This window comes from Mytilus californianus, unplaced genomic scaffold, assembly GCF_021869535.1.
Source record: "Mytilus californianus isolate M0D057914Y unplaced genomic scaffold, xbMytCali1.0.p SCAF_15, whole genome shotgun sequence".
Taxonomy (NCBI): domain Eukaryota; kingdom Metazoa; phylum Mollusca; class Bivalvia; order Mytilida; family Mytilidae; genus Mytilus; species Mytilus californianus.
In genome coordinates this window covers 5,449,911-5,472,129 of record NW_026262637.1, presented here as the reverse complement: position 1 = coordinate 5,472,129, position 22,219 = coordinate 5,449,911, and the positions used below count along the sequence as shown (strand labels likewise).

The 22,219-nt window shown below is 32.2% G+C and overlaps 1 protein-coding gene across 1 annotated transcript in view; it reads right to left on the bottom strand.

Annotated features, from left to right (window-relative positions):
- The window catches only part of LOC127725253 (leucine-rich repeat-containing protein 4C-like), an 80,843-nt gene that overhangs the window by 36,237 nt on the left and 22,387 nt on the right, over nt 1-22,219 (bottom strand). Inside the window, exons 4-8 of the mRNA XM_052232123.1 lie at nt 17,829-17,903; nt 15,617-15,685; nt 13,911-13,982; nt 12,002-12,070; nt 3,910-3,990 (exon numbers count right to left, since the gene is read on the bottom strand). Coding sequence (XP_052088083.1) covers nt 3,910-3,990; nt 12,002-12,070; nt 13,911-13,982; nt 15,617-15,685; nt 17,829-17,903 — 366 coding nt within the window. The remainder of the gene's footprint in view (nt 1-3,909; nt 3,991-12,001; nt 12,071-13,910; nt 13,983-15,616; nt 15,686-17,828; nt 17,904-22,219) is intronic.

Here is a 22,219-nt window from a genome sequence, read left to right as displayed (position 1 = left end):
GTTGAAGAAAGAAAAAAAGTTAAGTTGTGAAACTGTAATTTTTGTTCATGATAATAGCCCAAAGATGGGTAAAAATTGATGCAAAATGGGAAAATCATAAAAATGGGGTACTTTCAAATGGACATAATAAAAAAAGGTCACCACCATATGATTTTTGTTTCATCAATTACTTTCTTACAGTCATATCAACCCAAAATTCAGGTTAAATTAAAAATTAAAAAAGTTTAATTTAAAAATTTTCTGGCTCATCAGAGGTGTACATCCTTAAGACGATCGTATCCAATTTTGATGTCCAAAAATAGGTAGATCGGACATTTTTTGACCTTATTTACTGACAACTTCTGTTTGTGAACAATTGTAATTATAACATTATAACGAGACTGAAAAATGCTTTTTTTTTGTTAAGTCAAACAATAATTTTACCTAGCGTAGCGTGCGTAAAATGTATTTTGGCATTTTTTTTCGAAAAATTACTTGTTTAATGTAATTAAACGTCTGATATTTGAATTTTCTCTTTTTTCTTGAGAATAGGCTATTAAAAAATGATTTATCTACGCTATATGTGGAAAATTTGGTGAAAATATAAGAAGTGGAAATTCTTACTTTTCATTCCTTTAGTTATTTATAAAATTATGATAACAAAATAATATGAACTCGTCCAGTTTCCAGTTTGAAGGTCATTTAATTTACTGTACACATTCATGCACGTTCTGATTTAATCAATGTATGAAAAAAAAACAGTTTAAAGGTAAACTAATAATAACTTTATCCAATCAAATTGCGTTAGATTCAGTAATAATGACCGGTCCACGACATAATAAATAATAAGGGTAAACTGGGTGGGGAGAAAAAGATTTTTTGTGATAACGAATAAACATTTGTCAACCTAAAGTTTTGCTATCATTTCAAAAACATGTTGTTCTGTAATGGTATAGTTTTCGGATCTTTCATTTGCGTATGTAAGGCAAAAGAAAGTTTGTGCTTCAAAAGTCTACATAATTATTGACTTTATATAGAAAATTTGCCCTTTAAAACATTTATTGCTTCACAAATACCACATGGATACAAAGTAAAATCATTTCTTAAAACACTGCAAAAAAAATCATTCTGATTGGTATAGTGGTGTTGTCATAAATTGCGTTGAAATGAAGAGTGGTATAGCAAACATCGAATTCCCTCACAAAATGTTATCACACACTAAAATTTAAAATTAAAATTCTGTACAAAATCCTCAAAATATGTTTACAGTTTTGAAAGTATATCTATTCAAAATGTTTAAAACTAGATGCTTCATGGATGAATTGCTGCTCGATTTCTCGCGGCATATGTAAAATAATATAATTAAAAGAAAATAAAATAAATGTTAATTATTGATAGATGCTAATGTTGACCTTTTTTTCAAGCTACAGAGACTATTCTATTTCAACAATGTTACATGCAGCCGGTATATATAAAACTCGAGGTAACAAAGTATATAAATTCTGTAAATGATGAACATACGGACCAGCTGAAATCTTTGATCTATGACAAATATTTTAGATTTCAGTTTTTACATTTTTTTAACTTCCCTTTCTTGAATAATAACATAAAATCTGCAACTACTTATGGTCTGTATGCAAGTTAGTTCATGAGATGGGCTACATCCTGATCTCATTGTATTTAACACAAGTGTACGCTGATCTTGAGAACAATGAGGAAGACCGAATGAAATTATCATTTTATTAGTTTTAAAGTTGGCATCACAACTTAGTCGATCAATTTCTTACCCCGTTTAAATTCAAAATACCAAGCGAAAGTTAGTTTATAAGATATGTTAGATTCTGTTTTCATTGTATTCTACGGATTTATGCTCTTATCTTGCAAATAATGATGGCTCTGTCATAAATCCCACTTGCTCACTATGCCAACCTAACATTATGAGTGGTTAGAAATCTATCTGTTTTTTAAAACTAACCTTTGGGTTTTAATTGTGAATCGTATGTTGAATGATGCGTACATAACCCTGTAGCAGCAAATTGTATGCAATATATGTTGACCCTCCAATAAGTCTCTTTTTTGTACTTTGACCTGTGAGATGTTTTTTAAACCATTAACCCAGTAAAACCCTTGCAAGGTGGGGCGTCCGTTTGGCTGTGCGGGATGTACAAGTACGCAGCCACGTTCGGTCAGAATGGGGACGTTAAATCCGATGCCTGGCGTAGAGAGAGTGCCTCGCTCTCTGCACGTTAAGAACCCTTGCAACAACTCTTTGAGGGGTCCGTGGGTGGCCTGTTGTAAGACTAAATTTCTGTTCCTATCCAATATACTCTCATTTTCCAGTGGCAATCTAAATTTCCCCAACCTACGGCCTCTATTACATGACCTACTTATTTTAATTGTTAATTTGTGCATCATTTAGCGGGAGATCATTTGTTATTCCTGGTAACGGGGGAGGGGGATATGGGCAGGTTGGTTTTCAAAATGAATATGCTGGCATGATAAGAGCTGAAATAATAATTTTGCCCTAGACAGGATGAAAAAAAGTATGAAAACAATACCTAAAAACTGACAAAATCAAACGTTATCAACAATGGAACGAGTGGAAAATAACCGTACAAGTGAGAGTTGACACTAAGTTGACTGCAAACATTGCATTTATCATGGGTCCTTGCTTTTGTCTGATGTCTTAAGATTTATATTTATTTTCTACATAATATTCAGATACACAATAAATATTACTGCTTTTATAATGGTTTTAGTTTCAATATCACTAGCATTTACGAGTTGTAAGCATTCACTGACCGAACAATTTCTACAGAAAATGTTTTTCCCCTTGATAGTGTAGAAAGTTTTGTGTATTCTTCAATGTACTTTTTGTGAGACCACTCATAAAGATTTAAATGGAAGTGTTGACATCTCAATCAACAAAAGTAACCCCGCCACTTCGTCATGTGCCATTTCTAAGTTAGGAACCATGTGGTTGTTTCTCATGTGTTTTCTTGTCTTTATAGGCAATTTCTTGTTGATGGCAAATATGTCAGTCTCAATTAAATGCATTCACTGATTTTCTTGACTCCGGACGATGTAAAACTGGAGATTTTGTATAGAAACTTGTTTTATGTGGAAACCCATATGCTGACCTCGAGATTTGTTGTGTTGTTAGGTTGTCAAGTGACCATCCCTTTGATGTTAACGAAAACTCTTTTTGCTTATGCTGTTTTGTTTCTATGCTTTTGATTTAGTCTGTTTTACAAACTGTTGGTTTGGAGCGTACCTAATGGTTTTTTTTTCGGAATCGGGTGTCGTGTGCATGAAAATAGGTAAATGCGGACACTGCCAAAACGACCCAAAACCCGCGCGCGCGCCCCCAACAAAAGTACTCTTCTTTCCTTTGCCCTTTTCGTAAAAATTCCACAAAGTTCATTTTTCGAATGCCGATGTCATTAATAGAAAGTTTTATCTTGAAACATCATATTGAGCATTGATTGTTGTCTTAAATGGAAACTATAAATTAAGGCAACAGTATTTAACCGATATTTAAATATAGTAATTCGATTTAGAAGATTCAAATCAAGGTAACAACCCAAACTGAGGGAATCGCATGTAGCGAAAACGGGTGTTTCGACTGCTATGCTTGCATCTCCCACCATGTGAATTCACAACTAGTCAAAATGGCACACAATCTAGATAAGTACACAATCGATACAATTACTAATCATACGACAATACTGGTATCTAATAGTCTAAGACCGCGAAAACATGTCGTCAGTAGATTTAGACAACGACACATGGATCGTTCAACCATGATATTCGTTACGGTGACCGTATTATTATGTAGTGTCGATTTCAGTCGTTCTTCCTCATACCTGTGTTGTTGCAGTTTTTGTACAAGTCATTTTTTAATAGAGTATTTAAAAAAAACATGCTTACAATTGATTGAAGTGAACATTCATGAAGGCATTCTTCTGTATATCTGTGGCACTGTTTCCTGCTAGAATTGTTACTAATGGTCTGGAAAATGATAAAATTCCACTTTTAAATGACTTATACATGTAGACAACGGCATTAACAAACTATTTCATACATACTAAATGGAATATATAAGGATACAATATTACCAACTGCTTCCCGGTTAAAAGGTAGAGAGGACGCAGTATTCCATTTCAATGTCAATCGTATACCCTTTGACCAGTTTTTTTTATTACCATTAAAAAAACTTAAGTAACACAACTTCGTACTGAAAAAGAGTAAAACAAAATCTTTCATGTTTGTGTTCTGCAATCATTTGTGTACTCAAAATACTACAGTAATGTTGGTCAAGTTTTGGACAACTTCACTATTTCCAAACTTTAAGGGAAGTGGTCAAAGTTGAAAGTCACAATTTTAACAATTTTTCCCAGATGATCTAGTAAAAAACTGCATACGACGTACCAAATTGACAAAAAAGTGGTGAACGTCTGGCATAATTGATCAGATATGAATAGAAACTAATTACATTTCCTTCGCATAAAAAATTTTTAAAAAATAACGGGGGGTGGCCAATTTTTTCACCCACTCCAATAATTTTTTACTGTTCTTCTTTAATAAATTCAACATCATTTGAAACTGGAATGCTGTTAATTTCAGATCATTTTGAGTATGTTCTACAAAGATATGAGCCCTCAAAGTTTGAACGCATTAATCTCAATGGTAGTGTTGCAAAAAAAATCTTTAAGTAGTATATATAAAAAAGTATAACAAAAATACTGAACTTCAAGGCAAATTCAAAAAAGAGGAAGTCCATAAAAAATGACAAAATCAAACGCTATCAATTAACGGAACAAGTGAAAAACAACAGCCATATTCGTGACTTGATATAGCCATTTTCCAATGGTGGGTTAAAGCTGGTTTTATAGCTAGCTAAACCTTCAACTTGTATGACAGTTATTAATAGTTCCGTTATCAAAAAATTGGGTAAGCAATTTAATTGACATAATAGGTTAATGTGACAATCATTTGGATCCAGAAGTCAAAATTGTGTAAACATACATCACAGACATACAACACAAATGACTTAAACATTCAAACAAACATACAATTTGATCTAACAAAGAAGTCAACGATAAAGGTGCAGTAAATAGTTATAACTCATCATAGATGCCAAGACCAATAGTTTGTACGCCAGACGAAAGACTCATCAGTGACGTAAATTAGACAATGACGTCAGCAACAAAAAAAGATTTTGTCGTTGATAACATACCGTATATAGTATACACTTTCTCGATAAAGTAAAGATTAAGTAAATAGAAATACAAGGATAAACAACACTGTTAATACCCTTTTTGTTCGAATTGCATCTAAGATCCACCTGTACAACATTATACAGTCCAGTAGTAATCGTTTGTCGCATGATGTTTCTTAATGTTATGTTATTTATTTACGTAAGTTAAACCGTAATTTGTCAACATATACAAAAATCGATTTGATGAAAAAGGGATTGTCTATGGTATTCTTTAGATGTTAAATTATAAGTTTTTTGCAAGATGTGTACAAAAATACTTGTACTAGCTGTAGTTTTTCATAAAAGTTAAAGTAATTTATGAACAATAATAACGAAAACATTTTGAGCATTATGGGACAAATGAGGATCTAATACACAACATTTATGATAGGCAGTTCAGCATATTTCCACTATTTTTGAATAAATGGCTGACATTTAAAACAGAAATTTCAATTGATTTCTTTTACATGATAAACCTTTGTTTGAGGCAACATCTGAGAACATGTAACCATAAACACTTGATCTGATATATATATATGTACTATTACTTATCGTTTCCACTACATTGTCACCCGAACCAGAACGCTGACCTGTAGTTTTTCTTACATCCTTGTCTCATTGGCAGTCATACCACAATTTATTTGAATGAATGTAAAAAATGTAATAAGCGTCAACTTCGGTTCTTAGATCCTAGAAACTTTCAGAGCTGAGCGTACGTATTCTTTAAAGTTCTTATCAAATGATATTGGGGAAAACAATATCCAAATTTGACGAAAAATTAAGATCTATGTTTCATGTAAGTAATGCAAATATTTTTCTGTCATTTGGCCTTATATGACTCTATAAGTGTTAGATTTCCTAATAAAAAAAATAAACTTTAGTAGGCATTTCATATGAAATTCAACGATTGTTTTATAGTCACTATTAAAGACCAAGCAGTTGACCTTAAATTGAACTGTTAAAACACTGTAAATGCGAAATACAAGAAAACATATAAAATATTTACAATGGTTTGACACCCTTTGTCCTTTTTACAAAAAGAAAACTGAGTGCCACGAGAAATAACAATAAATTATAAAACATATTTGAAAATTCTATACTGCCTTAGCTCGTTCTACTTTTTTGTTTTTTTATAAGAGACAGTCAAATTTTTCGAGTTTTCCATGAGTCAATTTCCTCATTTAAAGTTGTAAAATGAGATTGTTTGAAAAGTCGGCCGTATGGGATGACACTTGGTGCAAGTGACAGCTCTACCTTAGTAATTGATGTCATCCTGGTTTGTCCACTTCGAGTTGTATTTGTATGAAAACATATGGTTTGTTGTTTTTACAATTGTAATGTATTTTTACTTGGTAATCATATTTTATTTGTGCATGTATTTCAACAGATAAACTTTATCAAGCATACTAAATTCTACTATTGAATTATTGGAAATATTATGATTTAAAAAAAAAATCTGCAATCATATGTACAACAAAAAAAAAATAAAGATGTACAAATTTGCAGGAATAACTTGATTTAAAGTTTCAAGGAATATGCATTGAATTTTATATCCGTTTTTATAAAGTAAACAAATAAGTTCTGAAAAAAATTAAATGTAGAAGAATGAAACTAGACAATTTGAAAACATAAATTTACTATTCATATTAAACTAATCTAATGTATAATTTAGTTGTTAATTCCCTTTTGATATATAATAAAACAGTAAATATAGATATAAAAATGAACCTGTTAAATTCCCCAATTTTTATTATTGACATAATGTGAACAGTGCTCTGCATCAAATCGAATACCATTATGCTTAAATCATTTGGTGTGCAGTAGGAGATTTCGCTTACCAAAAAAAAAACGCCGATAAAATGTCATAGACACCCTCCAGGGTCGCCGCCATTAACAAAAAACAACAAATAAACAAAAAAAACAAAAAATAGTAGACATATATTGTTGTGCCAAAATTATTGAAAAATAATTCTCTTAGCTATAGCCTCCAATTATTTATTTATTCGAATTAGTTTTCTGTTGTTTTTCCTTAGAAAGCCATTTATAAATATCTCCCCTCTTCTCTGGCACACATTTGTTGTCCTCTATTACTTTAATCATCAGTTTTCCATCCATCATATCACCCACTGACTTGACAATTTCCTTTGTCATAGACACTCGCATGTCCTGCTTTTCTGCATTTAATGTCCTCATAATCAACCTCTTGTTCATCTTCAATAGTCTCCTCGAACAAATCCTAGATTTGTCTCTCATGCCATTTTTGCAGGTTAAATGCCATGTCACCATGTTAATCGTTTCTTCTATGTTTCTTGGTCGCTAAGTCAAAACATCATATGCCTAACTCTGATCAGGTAATCCAAAGAACCAATATTCAATGCTGATATTATTGAATAATTGCTTGTCCTTTCCATGGTAAACTTTCCTAACAATGCCTTACATCCTAGCAGCATATTCATGGATGCTTTCTTTATATTGTTTCTTAACGGTTCGTAACTCACGCCTGTACGCCTCTGGGAAGTTGTAATTTCCAAAACGTTTTCAATTTATGAATTTAGTAGCCTAAAGGAAGTGCGAACTTCTTGAGCTAAATCTATGGCAAAGGTAAGGCCTTCTTCATCCTTAAGGACTAAAAAAAAATCTTCTGTTTGCTGTCATGGACTCAAGTTATTGCGTTTAGAATCTATGACAAACGAGACTATTCTAATTTTGAAATTATAAGCTTCCCCCACCTTAGCAGTAATATACCAACTTCACCTGCATATGGGATATACATTTCCCAACTCATTCGGTAATTTTTGACATTTTTACCTATTATGTCTGTTTGGTTTGCTCACACATTGTTGTCAATATAATGGAATTATATGCGACTGTTCTACAAGTGAGAGGTTTATCTACCTATAAAACCAGGTTTAATCTACCATTTTCTACATTAGGCCTTTATTCCTGTACAAAGTCAGGAATATGACAGTTGTTTTCTTTTCGTTTGATGTGTTAGAGTTTTTGATTTTGCAATTTGATAGGGACTCACAAATATTCAGAGGAGGCCCTAAACTGAATTCGTGGTTCACATGTACCCACGAAATCTACGAAAATGGGTATCCAACGAATAATAATGAATCCACAGTAAATAGATATACATTACCTAATAATTGTTTGAAGTAAATACTACGCGGTAGTTCTTAAGAATTAAATTATACATAAAGAGAGTCATATAGTTACTACATATCAGTTTAGGGCCTCCTCTGAATATTTGAGAGTCCCTCCTATGTATTGGATACCCAAACTACACGAAACAAAACCTTCAAATTTCGTTTCATCCCGGTCTCTAGTAAGTGTTCTACGATTTTCTTTCTTTGCTCTTAACCAGTTCCCTTACTTCTATTGAATAGTTTGTTATCAATTTTTGTAAACTCTTTTGATGTTTTGGATCAATTACGTGCTTTTGATGGTTCGTTCAGTTTGGTTGACAGTTGTGACTTTTCTACTCTGTACACTACAATTTCATACAATCTTATAAACCAGAAGTTCACTCATTTAATTTAATGGTCCCTTGGAAAATCAGATTGCAGATTTATTTGCTGCAGTTCATATAAAGCTTTCTTCTTTAGGGAAAAGGGAAATACGATTGATGTACTTACCAAATCTGACCATATTTCACTTTAGTATGAAAATTGTAAAGCCGTATCATAAATCAGTTTAATATATACCTATTAGTAAATACAGATAAATTGTATGTGTAATACAATCATTGGCAAGCGTGCTGTATCAGCCACCCGTAATGATATCAATATCAGCACGGTTGCAAAGGCTTTATCACACCTTTAATCTGTATGACGTCCCGTCATCGATTGCAGTCACTGTTGCAAACCCTAATCTGTATGACGTCATGTCAAACTTATAATCTGTATGACGTCATGTCAAACTTATAATCTGTATGACGTCATGTCAAACTTATAATCTGTATGACGTCATATCAAACCTCCTTATCAGTATGACGTCATGTCACATAAAAAGCATCTACGTGAGGTATATGTATATAATAAAGTGTATATGATATGGCTTTTTCAATATCACACACCGTATCAACCTTCAACCAATATAATCCCTCGAGCAGAGCTCTTGGGATTATATTGGTGTCTCGGGTTGATACGGATTTGATATTGAAAAAGCCAATAATATTCTCTATATATTTGTAAATTCAGGATGGATTTTATAATATAAATGACAGCAATATTTGAACACAATGACTACAAAACTTTTTCCGCCATCAATTTAGAGTGCCAGCATATCCTCTTTTTATTAAAAATACTGAACGTCACAAAACATCAGAAGTTTTCATATCTTAGGCTAGTTTGTTTAACAAAAATATTTGATCGCATCAACTAAAACTAACCATGTTTGCACTTTATTATGAAAATTGTATAGCCATATCATAAATCAGTAAATTTGTTAACTCAGAAAAATTTCATAATACAAATGACAGCAATATTGGAACACAATGACTACACAATTTTGTTCGCATCAATTTAAAGTGCCAACATGTCTTCTTTTTATTCAAAATATTGAACCGTCACAAAAATCAGTAGTTTTCAAATCCCAGGCTGCATCAACCAAAATTGACCATGTTTGCACTTTATTATGAAAATTATATAGCCATATCATGAAGTAAATTTGTTTTATGATGGACTGTATTATACCAATGACAGCAATATTGGCATTCAATGGCTAAACAATTTTGTCCGCATCAATTGAAAGTGCCAGCATGTCTTCTGTTATTTGTATTTAAATACCGAACAGTCACTGATAATCAGTATTTGTATATCTCAGGATGGTTTTTACAACAAAAATGTGAGCCAGCATCAACCAAAACTGAGCATAGGTGTACTTTATGATAAAAAGTTTATGGCGGTATCATCTGGGAATAGTATACTGACTGACTGTCAGTATATTATATCGGTTGATTGATTGGTTGATGGTTGCTTAACCTGCAATGGCAAATATTTCATACAAGTTCATGGCGAGTTAATTATGTCAGACGTTCCAGATATCATTAATCGGTGAAGATGACTCTGCCAGAATTGACGACAAGCTTAAGAATTATACAACACATTATACAATGTACATCCATACACTATACAACTTTCGTTTGAATATTCAGTCGAAAAAATAAGCGAAATCTAAGGCAAACAAAGTGAATCTCGATGAAAAATCCATGTATTGCATATAATATAGAATTAGGAGGAGACAGTTAAAAATGGCGAATAAAGCAACTTTAACAGTGTTGTTAATATCCCATCATATAAAAAAATATTTGTCTAATATGTTGGATAACCTTTTTATCCGCTTTCAAATTAAAAAAAAATTTCCCCTTCTTTTATGATACCTGCATGTTTATATGTCAATCAACAAGTGCGAAATTGTATAGCCAATATTTTATGTCAACAAGCAAACAGAATGCCAAAAAAAAGAAGTTTTAATTTGTATCTATAAAGTCATTAAAGAATATAATAATTTGTTGGACTGGAAAATAGAACAGTACGATTAATGTTTATATAAAAAACGTTCAGTATAAAAATAAGGAGATGTGGTATGATTGCCAATGTGACAACCATCCACCAAAGTTCAAATGAAATGGACGTAAGCAATTTAAGGCAATCGTACGGCCTTCAACAATGGTAAAAACTTATGCCGTATAGTCGGCTATAAAAGGCCCTGACATGAAAAATATGATACAATTCAGGTCTGATATGAAAAGTCTTAAACACAGTAATCTGTCAAAAGCAGACCTGTCCCTACGTCTGGCCAAAAGCTGACATATTATCATGCAGAAAAAGTCAAAAGCAGACCTGTTCACATGTCTGGTTTGGATCAGAGTTGCCAAAAGGTCTGAAAGTCCTAAAATAGTAGACCTAGGATTGGTCTACCACCGACGGAGTAAACATGTTTGTCTGCTAAAAATTTATTAGATTAACTTAGAATATGACAGTTGTTTTCCATACGATTGATGTGTTTGAGCTTTTGACTTTGCATTTGATAAAGGACTTTCCATTTTGAATTTTCCTTGGATTTCGTTTTTTTGTTATTCTATTTCTCAAAGTTATTTCGAATAAATACTAAAAGTCTGTAATTTTTTACAAATAAGCCAAACTATTGTTAGAACCAATAAGTAGACAATAAGAGCTGGAATAACATGAATCGAGGTAAAGATTGAACGATTTTTTTTCCAAAACGGTCCTGATGAGAAATAAATTTAGACTGAGGGGAAATAAGATCTACCTCTTTGAATTAAAACGTCCATTTGGGGATTCGATATGTCAAAAGCAATAAAAAAAAGGCGTAAGATCCAAAGGAACATTCAAACTCATAAGTCGAAAACAAACCAAAAAACACCGTGGCAAAAAAAAAAACGAAAAACGATCAAATGAAAAACAACAGTAAACAAGCCACAACATAATAACAATTTCATTCGATAGTGTCACTTTGTTCTGGGGGTTGGGTAATATTTTGTGATTCATAGCAGTTCATGGTATACACATTTACATAAACACCTAACAGGCACATGACGCGGTTAATAATGTTTTTTTGGTTTTATGGATATGCGTTGACTATTATATTTCTGAAGCAATATCTATTGGAATTCAGGAGATGAAGTTGGAGATGAACAATGTCTATAGAAATGTACTGTTTCTTATATTTCTTATTTTTGATATAAATAATGGTGTATTAGACACATTCCTTTTTTACATCCTAATATCAACTTACAAAGCTGCTGTTGAAAGGTTCACAAATGCTTCTGTCTCAATCTTCTTTAAAAATGGAGTTACCCCAATACTAAAACAAAATTCTTTTAAAAATGACAATGAATTGATACGAAACTAAAAGCTACATAAAGTTAATTGGAAATATGTATTAATGAATATCTTTATCGGAACTAACTTAAATTAATTTAGATAGTTTAATACATACTTAAATGTGTATTTATATCCAGTTATTGAAACTAATAGCCATGTATCCTGTCGATACTCATATTTAGCATTGTACAAAGTCATGCTTTCACAGAATGCTAATGACATATTAACACTACACTAGTTGGGTTTCTAAGTTAGTTGGGAAAATTTTGGGCATTCAGCTGATTTCTCTTAAAAACAGTCAACAGTCTGATGATGACTTAAGATTCGAAACCAGTCGATTATCAATCCGCTATTTTGTGATATTTAATCTTGAAACAAATTATCATGGTTTTGCATAGGAGTATCACGACGGGTGTCACATTTGAAGCAGGATGTAGGATCTACTCACTCTCCAGAAGCACCTGAGATCATCCCCGGTTTTGGCGGTGTTTGTGGAAAACAGTCATTAGTTTTGTTTGTCGTTTGGTCCTTTTTCGTTTTCTGCAATGGTGTTTATAGTTAGTCATCGACTTATGAGTTTGAATATACCTTTATTATATTTCGCCTCTCTTTTATACAATCATCGAAGAGCTGATAAAAAGCAAAAATGACCAAAAGTAAAGCAAAACTCTGACAATGTATCAGAGCAATGCATTAGGGAGATACATTGAATTTACTTAATCCATAATGATTCCAAAATATTTATAACTCTACGGGTGAACTATGTGAAGCAGGATCTGTTAACCTTTCCTGAAAACCAAAGTTTACTCCCGGTTTTAAAAAGGGTTCGTGAAGCCCAGTCTACTATGTAGTGTTTTGTATACTGTTGTGTTTGTCATTTTTGTAGTATTTTGTTGTTTTTTTCCAATGGCGTTGTTAATTTCTATGGACCTTCGATTTTTTCAAGAAAAAGACGATGTGGTATGATTGCCAATGAGATAACTATCAATCAGAAATAACGTAAATATAAGCAGCTATAGTTCACCAAATAGCCTTCAACAATGAGCAAAATCCATACTTATCGTAAAGTAGGCTATACAAGACATGACAAAATGTTAATTAATTCAAGTAGACAACCAATGGCCTTATTATGCACAAAACAAACAATATTAAGAGCGACCGACGACAACCACATCGATTTAGGTTTATAGCTTGGAAGAGAATGTTTAGTTGTATTTTTGGTTATTTATGTTGTTGAGTTGCTGTGACATTGATAAATACCAGAAGTATTTAAGAAAAACGTCAGATGAGATTTCGACAAAAGCAGATAAAGTATTCAGATCTTGCTTCAAAGAACTTTAAGCATTTGTTTTGATACAGCAGTGTCTTGATATAGATTTTCTCTGTTTTGCAAATATTTGTCTGCAATAATATTTTTATTTGACTTTTTGTTGTGCATTGTCCATGATTTTAATGATAGAGTAGGTTTACTCAAAAAAATATTGTTGACTTTACATTTGATGATATGTCCTTTCGAACAAGATATTTCGAAGTGCTTCGTAGCTATATGTGTATGGTATTTGTGAATTTCGCAATGATTAAGCTAGTTTTAATCAGATAGGTGGTGGTCTTTATTGAATTAACATGTCCATTTCAGGGTAGATTCGTAGCCATACCTACATGTATATGTAGCTTAAGCCTAACTAGATTTTCTAGTATATTATGTTCCTCATGTTTTCGAATGCGTTCTGTAGTTATAGAAAACGCATTAGAAAACAATTATAATATTCTAATTACGCTTAATTTTGTATTGGAACTATATATCATATAAAAATACTTACATTAAATTTAGAAGTGGAAGATTGACAAATGCATGTTTCTCTATCACTGTTATAGGGTTTCCATTAAGATGACTGTGGAAGACATTAAGTATTTAACTATTTGTTTGTTGATATGCACATGGAAACAATTAACAGATCAAACATGATAAAAATTTGCTAAGAAAAGTATTGCCTGTTTCATTATATGTTTTTTGAAGATTTGACTATGTAGCGTCGTAAAGAATAATTTCGGCATTGCGAAAAATATCAAAAGATGTCATTTTGGTAATATATATTTGAAGATTGATCCATGCTTCATCTATGAAATTGAAAGTGCATCTGCTTTTGTCATATTCTTTGTTTTTCATATTGGCTGAAATATGTACTACGTAGTGTTGTTATATTACATGACAACGCTTATACAATTTAAGCTTCTGTCATCATCAGCACATGGTAAAAATAAGATTGATATCGACCTTCGAATAGAACTATTATTGATTATTTAGATTATAATCAATATACAAATAAGAATTGATTGCCAGTTTTCTAAATATGAGAAAGCAGTAACATTGTTATGGAAAATTGAGGAGAAAAACTAAAAAAGTATTCACCACAATACCGAACTCTAAAGCAAATTCAAAAAGATGGAAGTCCAAAAAACCTGACAAAATCAAATGATCCACTATATCAATAAAAAAAACGAATGGAAAATAATTGACAAATTCTTGTCTTGGAACAGGTACAGGAGTTGAATTCAAGCATGATTTGGTTAAACGATATTATTCGACTTTCGTTAGTTTATTTCATCATAGATTAATTTGTATTTAGTAAAGATATAAGCATGATAACGATCCAAATATTTACCACAGAAAGTGTTATATGTCAATGATTACGTAAAGTCCATGACAAGTCTCATATTTTTCAGCTGATACGATTTACAAAAACCCGCACCTGTTACTCAGAATTTGGGAAGCTTCATGCCAGAGTGTCGGGGATTTTTTTAAAGTAGTATTATACACCAAACATAAAAGACCTTTTACTTGAAAGCAAAAGACTCAAAAGTCTTTGATCACAATAATTTTACTTCAAAAAAGAGAGATCCTAGTACAATTGCACAAACACCTGTCTCTGTAAACATATATAAGTGCCAGTGTAAAATTGAGGCCATTATAACGAGAGAGAAAAACCATACCGTATAGTTGGCTTAAACAAATATGACAGACATGAACCAACGAAAACTACTGAACTACAGGCTCTTGACTTCGGACAGGCATATACAGTGAATCCCCCAAACCTGCGACAGTAGTATTACAGCACAACATATAAATATCATTTGAACATGGCATGACTCATCAGATCGATACAATCAGATAACCGTTTAACAAAAACACAAACGAACGTGGCATGGTATTTATACATTCCTAACAACAGAAAAGACACAAAGTACATATCTGAGAGTACTCTCAGTTACTGACAGCTAGTACAGGGATACGGATATTTGTCTAGTTGTAAAACCGCATGATTGACATAGACTAAATTATTGTCTGTTAATGAAAAGGAAACAAGACAAAATGATAGTTATGTACATTGTTGTATATGTCGTTGGTTGCTGTTTGTAAATATAACAAAAAAAATACATTTTTCATTTTCTGTTCTGAACAAAAAACAATTGGATGTAAACTAAACAGACTCAGCTGTTTATTCTCTATAGTAAATTTAGTACTTACAGACTAGTTATCGAAATATCCCTAAACATATTTGTTGTAATTCTTGACAGGTTATTGTTTTCAAGTTTTCTAAAAAGAAAATACCATGACCAAACATTTATACGATTGTTTATGTTGTCAGAATTGAAATCAATAAGTCCATATTAAAATCTATATCAATTTTCAGGTTGTAAAAGTGTATTAAAAAGAAAACATACCAATTATAAAGATTGATATGCCAAACATATTGTTGACAACTATACTGTACAAAAATCAAAGATCAACCGTATATTGAAATAACAGCAATTGGTTTTTTTTTATGAAATAAGAGTTATAAATGCGGTTTTCTTTATAGACTGTGATAGAGACAAACACACATCGATTGTTATTACTAAGTAATAAGATTTCAGCTGCAAAAAGAATTATTTCTCTGCGGATGGACCTTATTTAACAGATCTGCAGTGTGTTTCAATTGCACAGTCAATTGGTTTTCAATATTGTGTCGAATATTCAACAGTTTTCACAGTGACATTGGATGCATGGTTGCAATGTATTGATTGCATATCACACAATTAGTATTTCGTAGATAACAGCAAGCATATTGTTGTATTCCGTCTTCAGATTTGCAATATAAGCAAATAAACAAATAACTTAAATTGACCGGACAACGCCTTTTGGAGTTGAATATTTTTACCGTTATATTTGACGAATAATATTAGTATTCAATGTCTTTAGGGTGACGATTTCAATCATGCAATCACACCAATAATGGAACTGGTTTTGTATTTATATTTTCCTCGTTTCATTACTGTATAACAACTGTTACGAGCAAAAACATGTTGTATTGAATCAACTTTCTATACATCATATCGACGAACATTTCAATTAAGTTATCAATGAAATATAAATCGTCAGATATTTAAGTTACAATAAGATGTGCATGCGTATAACCATACTTGTCAAGTAAACTTGTAAATTTTGTGCAAGGTGTATTAATCTATCAGTTTTAAATACATAAATATTTTGTCAGATTAACATTAAAAATTGGAAAATATCTCCGAATCAAATTATTGACTTCCAATGCTTTATGCAATGAAATTTTTGTGATAAATCAAATCTAAAACCTTGTAATGGATTGTCCTAAATTATAAATCATGAATTGCTATTGTCCTTTTGGTCAGTAGGTATTCTTATTATATCTATTACACACCTTTCTAAGATATTTAGAGCTTTGATATCTTGTTTTAACATTTAACCTCAAATCATCTTTTATTATTCGTTTTAATAAATGTTTTACAACTATCTAAATATTTATCTTAATCCGACGATAATATAAACAATAGAACAAAGTTTAACTGTTGAAAGATCTATCAAAAATTATATAAACTTGTTTACTTTCATCATTGTATTGATTATATAAACAGTCAATATTGGTTTGAAAATTTTAGAAACTGAGAAATTTTATTAAAAATGATTACTGATGAAAACTGTTTTCTTAAAATATCCTGAACCAAGTCAGGAATATGACAGTTGTTATCTACATTCCGTTTCTATGTATGTTGGCGTTTGCATTTGTCGTAGTTCAGTGTTTCTGTTGTTCCGTTGTTTTTTTGTACGAAAAAATGGTGGGTTGAATCTGGTCTTATGGCTAGCCGAACCTTCCGCTTATATGGCAATGTTAAAAATATAAGACTACGTGACAGGAATATAGTACAAACAAACGTAAACACACTCAGCACAGAGAAATACATAAATAGATAATATAAAAGTACATTACAACATGGAAACCGCAGAATAACAACGGACACCTCCCATGAATTTACGACAGCACACAAGGACACCACAAACGAAATATAAACTGCGCGTCACATGAATGGATCAATGTCACAAAACGTGACGTATTTTTGTGACGTTTATATTATCACAGGTATAAGCTGCCATTTAATTGCCGATCGAATTTATACCTATCTCAAATGTTATCGAATAAATAGAAAAACGGTTCAACATTTCATGTGCATTTCTAACTTGACGCCCTATAATTAACTATCGACATGACCCACGGAAACTGTCAATGGGGATATAAATAAATTAAATATCTGTGTCTGAAATGACTTTCCATATTGACACAGCATAAAGTTTACGGTCACCTTTAGGAATAGTTAGATAGTATAATTTATGTTGTGTCAATTACAGACTTGCTGCCTCATTACTTCACACATAAACGAATACTTACATTAATATACCGGAGCTAGTAAGGTTCACAAACCCTCCAGGTTCAATTATTCTAATTTTATTGTCATTCAAATACCTAAAAACGATTGGATAATATATTATATGAAATTTCATAACTTTTCAATCATTGATTTCAAATTAAAAAAATATAACAGGCATTTCTTCGTATATCATTTAGGAATCATTCTCATGTAGTAGCCATTAGTTGAAGTGTAAATAGAAACAAGAAGATGTGGTATGAGTGCCAATGAGACAACTCTCCATCCAAGTCACAATGTATAAAAAGTAAAGTCAGTTTAGCGAAATTAATAAGACATTATTTATATATACTAGCACTGGCTCGATACCTCTGCTAGTGTACTGTTAGTCCCTTAGAATATTATAAGCCAAGTCGCCAGGACTTCGGTATGGGCATATAAAAACGGATATTGTTATATTCAATTAGCCGTTATACAATTGTGAAATCATTTTTAATTCAGGAATATATTTCCCTCATGCATAGCTCTAATTTGTTGACCGGGTTAAGTTTTACTTTAAGTCCTGTTTGGTTTATCAGCTCTTCAACGTTTGTAAAAGGTTTCACATATTAAAATTGTTTTGCCTCGATTTGCGAGCATCACTGGATTGCCGTTACTTGTCGATCTGCAAACCTGGGCCCGTATGCATAAAACATCTTAACTTTATTGTTCCTTAAACTTAGATTTCACTAAGAATTTCATTAGTTAAGTAACATATTTACGTCGTATGCATTAAATAACTTAGGTCGTCATTTAACTAAGGAATACTTAAATCGGAAGTTTTCTCTAATTACCGTATGATATAAGTTAGCTCATCGCATGTACTCATTCGTGCAAAAGTTTGTTTAGATTATTTACATTGATTGAACAATACATACTTTTATATCAAGAACAGGGATTACATTGATGTTGGTGTGTAAAGAAATTAAAGCAACGTAACCAACTAAAATGTCCAAACAAATGCCAAATTGGCGCATACGAGAAAAGGTTATTTCAATGGACGAGTATGGGAATAAAACAATATTTTTAATGCAAAACTTCCCCGTATTGTTACACATGTACTACAGGATAGTTGAGGGCGTGTAAGGAAATTGATTAATAAATTGACGTTTGCTAAACGTCCAGTACCAAATGTTTCATGCATGTTCAGGACGAGAACAAATTAACAACAAATAGAATAGGTAGATCCTGTAATAGAGGCTGTCCGAGATGAAGATCGGTGAAATTTAGACTGCAACTGGAAAATGACGGTATATGGGATAGGGACAGACATTTTGCCTTGTAACAGACCACCTAAGGACCCCTCAAAGAGTTCTTAACGTACAGGAAAAGTGGCACTCTATCTACACGAGACATCGGATTTATTGTCCATTCTTAACGGACATGACTGCATGCATCCCGCACAGCCAAACGGACGCTCTACATTGGAAAAGGTTTTACTGCCGGTCGGAATTAAACCAAAGTTACCTTATTTCTATTCGGTAGTCACCCTTGAGGTTTGAAGGAAATATCAAATATATAAATATTGCATGGCTGTTGCTGGATGGAGGAGCATTTTTATTTTCCAGAGACAACTATATATTTTTCTACTCTAACAATACATCATCAAGATTTGTTGAATTCTAGTTCGATTTATAATAAACTTGTTTATCACTTTCCTTTTACAACAAATAAAAGGGGGTAGCGAAATTTGGAATATTTTCGTTAACTAAAGAAATATGAAAAATAATTGAATACGACTTAAGTATCATGAATATGTTATATAGATTCGAATTACATGGAGTAGGTCTTAAAACCTTTCTGCTGTTGTCACAGTTAGTGAAACAAATCCAGGGAAATTTTCCCCATGTCTTTAGAATAAAACTATAAAATTGAAAAATAAACCAATTTCCCATCTTCTTTCCAGAAAATAGAGTTTGCATGCCTAAAGCTCCTCATCACTTTCTTACCACTTAGATACAAAGGGCGGAGTTTCCTTAACTTAAGTGTTTACTAAGGAAAATCTTAACTTACGTATCTTTATGCATACGGGCCCTGGTACAGTAAAATTGTTATTGTTAAGTTTTTATTAACAAATATTCTCCATCCCCCGTTGAAAAATTTAGAAACCATTAGGACACTAAGGTTCAAAATACTCAGGGGAAGTGGACCTTAGATGACTTTTGATATATTAAGATTCCTTTTTGTCATGAAGCTCTTTACGTGTGTAGGTCTTATACATCTTTGTTTTTAAATATTTCAGTTTAAGCGAACCTAAAAGATAAATCTAGAAAAGCGCTTTGGACAGACAAAAATATTTATTTAACTGATCTTGATTATTAAAATATTAACAAATTAAGGCAACAGTAGTATACCGCTGTTCAAAGGTCATAAATCGATTGAGGGAAAACAAATCCGGGTTACAAACTAAAACCGAGGGAACCACACAACTTTAAGAGGAAAACAACGGAACAACAGAAATACTGAACTGTAACAAAACGCAAACATTCATAGAAACGAACTATTTGATAACAACTGCCATATTCCTGACTTGGTACAAGACATTTAAGAAAAAATGGTAAGTTGAACCTGGTTTTATGGCTAGCCAAACCTTCCGCTTATTTGGCAATGTTTAAAAATATCGCTAAAATGACAAAACTACGTGACAGGAATACAGTACAAACAAACGCAAGAACACTCAGTACAGAGAAATGCATAAATAAGTAACATAATAGTACATTACAACATGTAAACCGCAGAATAACAACGGACATCTCCCATGAATAAACGACAGCACAGGACACCCTAAAATTGCGCGTCACATAAATGGATCAACGTCACAAAAAGTGACGTATTTTTGTGACGTATATATAATTTTGAAATTCATACAATTATATGGAACGATATCCAAAAATTCACAATTAATTTCTATTCCAAATAATTATCATGATTATGACGGTCTTGAAAGGCTATTTTAAATTAATGCTGTGACGGCATCATAATGTTTTGGACTAACACAATATTTTATTCATGGAAAATGGAAATAAACTCGACTATACCGACAAATAAGACATATGTGACATGTACCGAAAACACAGAATTCAAACCACAAACGATAAGACATAACACAATATCCAACCGTACTTACAAAAGAAACATCATAGCTAAATACATGCATATATGAATGTTGGATGTATAAATACCGAGATACGTCGTATAGCAATTCGAATTAACACTCGGCCAAACAGTCATATTCGGTAATAGGTCACGTTCGGTCTCCAACGATCTCCAAGCTAAATTTAAAAGAGGGAAGTCCATTAATATTGACAAAATCAAATGCTCGACTATATAAACTCGGTACAGGCAATTTACGAAGAAAATAGTGGGCTAAATCTGGATTTTGCAAGCTAAACTCCCAACTTTTATGCCATTTATTTACATGTGCGTTCAATAACATGGAATAAGCTTCATAAATCGCTATCTTGAATATCACTTTACGCAAGTTGTGAAAGCCTTAGTCGGCCTGGGGCTTGTGTTGCTCAGTCTTTAGTGTTCCATGTTCTGTTTTGTATACAGTTGTTTGTCTTCTGGTCTTTTTGCCATGGCGTTATTAGTTTATTTCTGATTTATGCGTTTGAATGTCCCTTTGGTTTATTTTTCTCCTCTTCTGTATCATCGTGTAAACTTGATTTTAATGTTTTACAGTCTCGGCAAACAATCCTATTGAATTGGAGTATCTTGTTCTGGACAATTAAATAGTTGTTTACGTTTTTACTCAAGAAATCCACTAAACATTATCACCCAACATATTCAGACAAATCCACTGTGTTTAAGAATTGGTTTTTATTGTCTGATTTTGATAAATATATAACTGATTCATATTTTACTCCAAAGAATATGATGTGTTTATTATTTATGATTTGTTTTGAACTAGCTTTCTTTAAAAAGGGAAGAGTTGAACACGCAAACATGGTAAACCCCGCCAAATTATGTATATGCTTAACTTGTCCCTAGTCAGGAGCCTGTTGTTTTTGCTTAAATCTCGTAGTGGTTTAGGTGGTTTGAATTGTTTTCCGCTTTGTCAGGTCGGTACCTTCTATAGCATACAGTATAGTTTATGTTTATTGATGAAGGCCAAATGCTGACCTATAATTGCATACATCATGTATGTCATTATTTCTGGTTGACAATTGCCTCTATTACAATCATATCACATCATCTTAATGACATATTTCTATGTGAATTGTCATCTGACGTTTTAATAGTACGGATGTACACCAGTTTCAACATTGGGTGCTCTCAATAAGGTTTTGAGTGTAAGTTGTCTTTTAACTTTCTTAATGTTTCAACTCAGAGATTTCTAAAACATTTATACGTTATCTGTGGCTGCTAATTT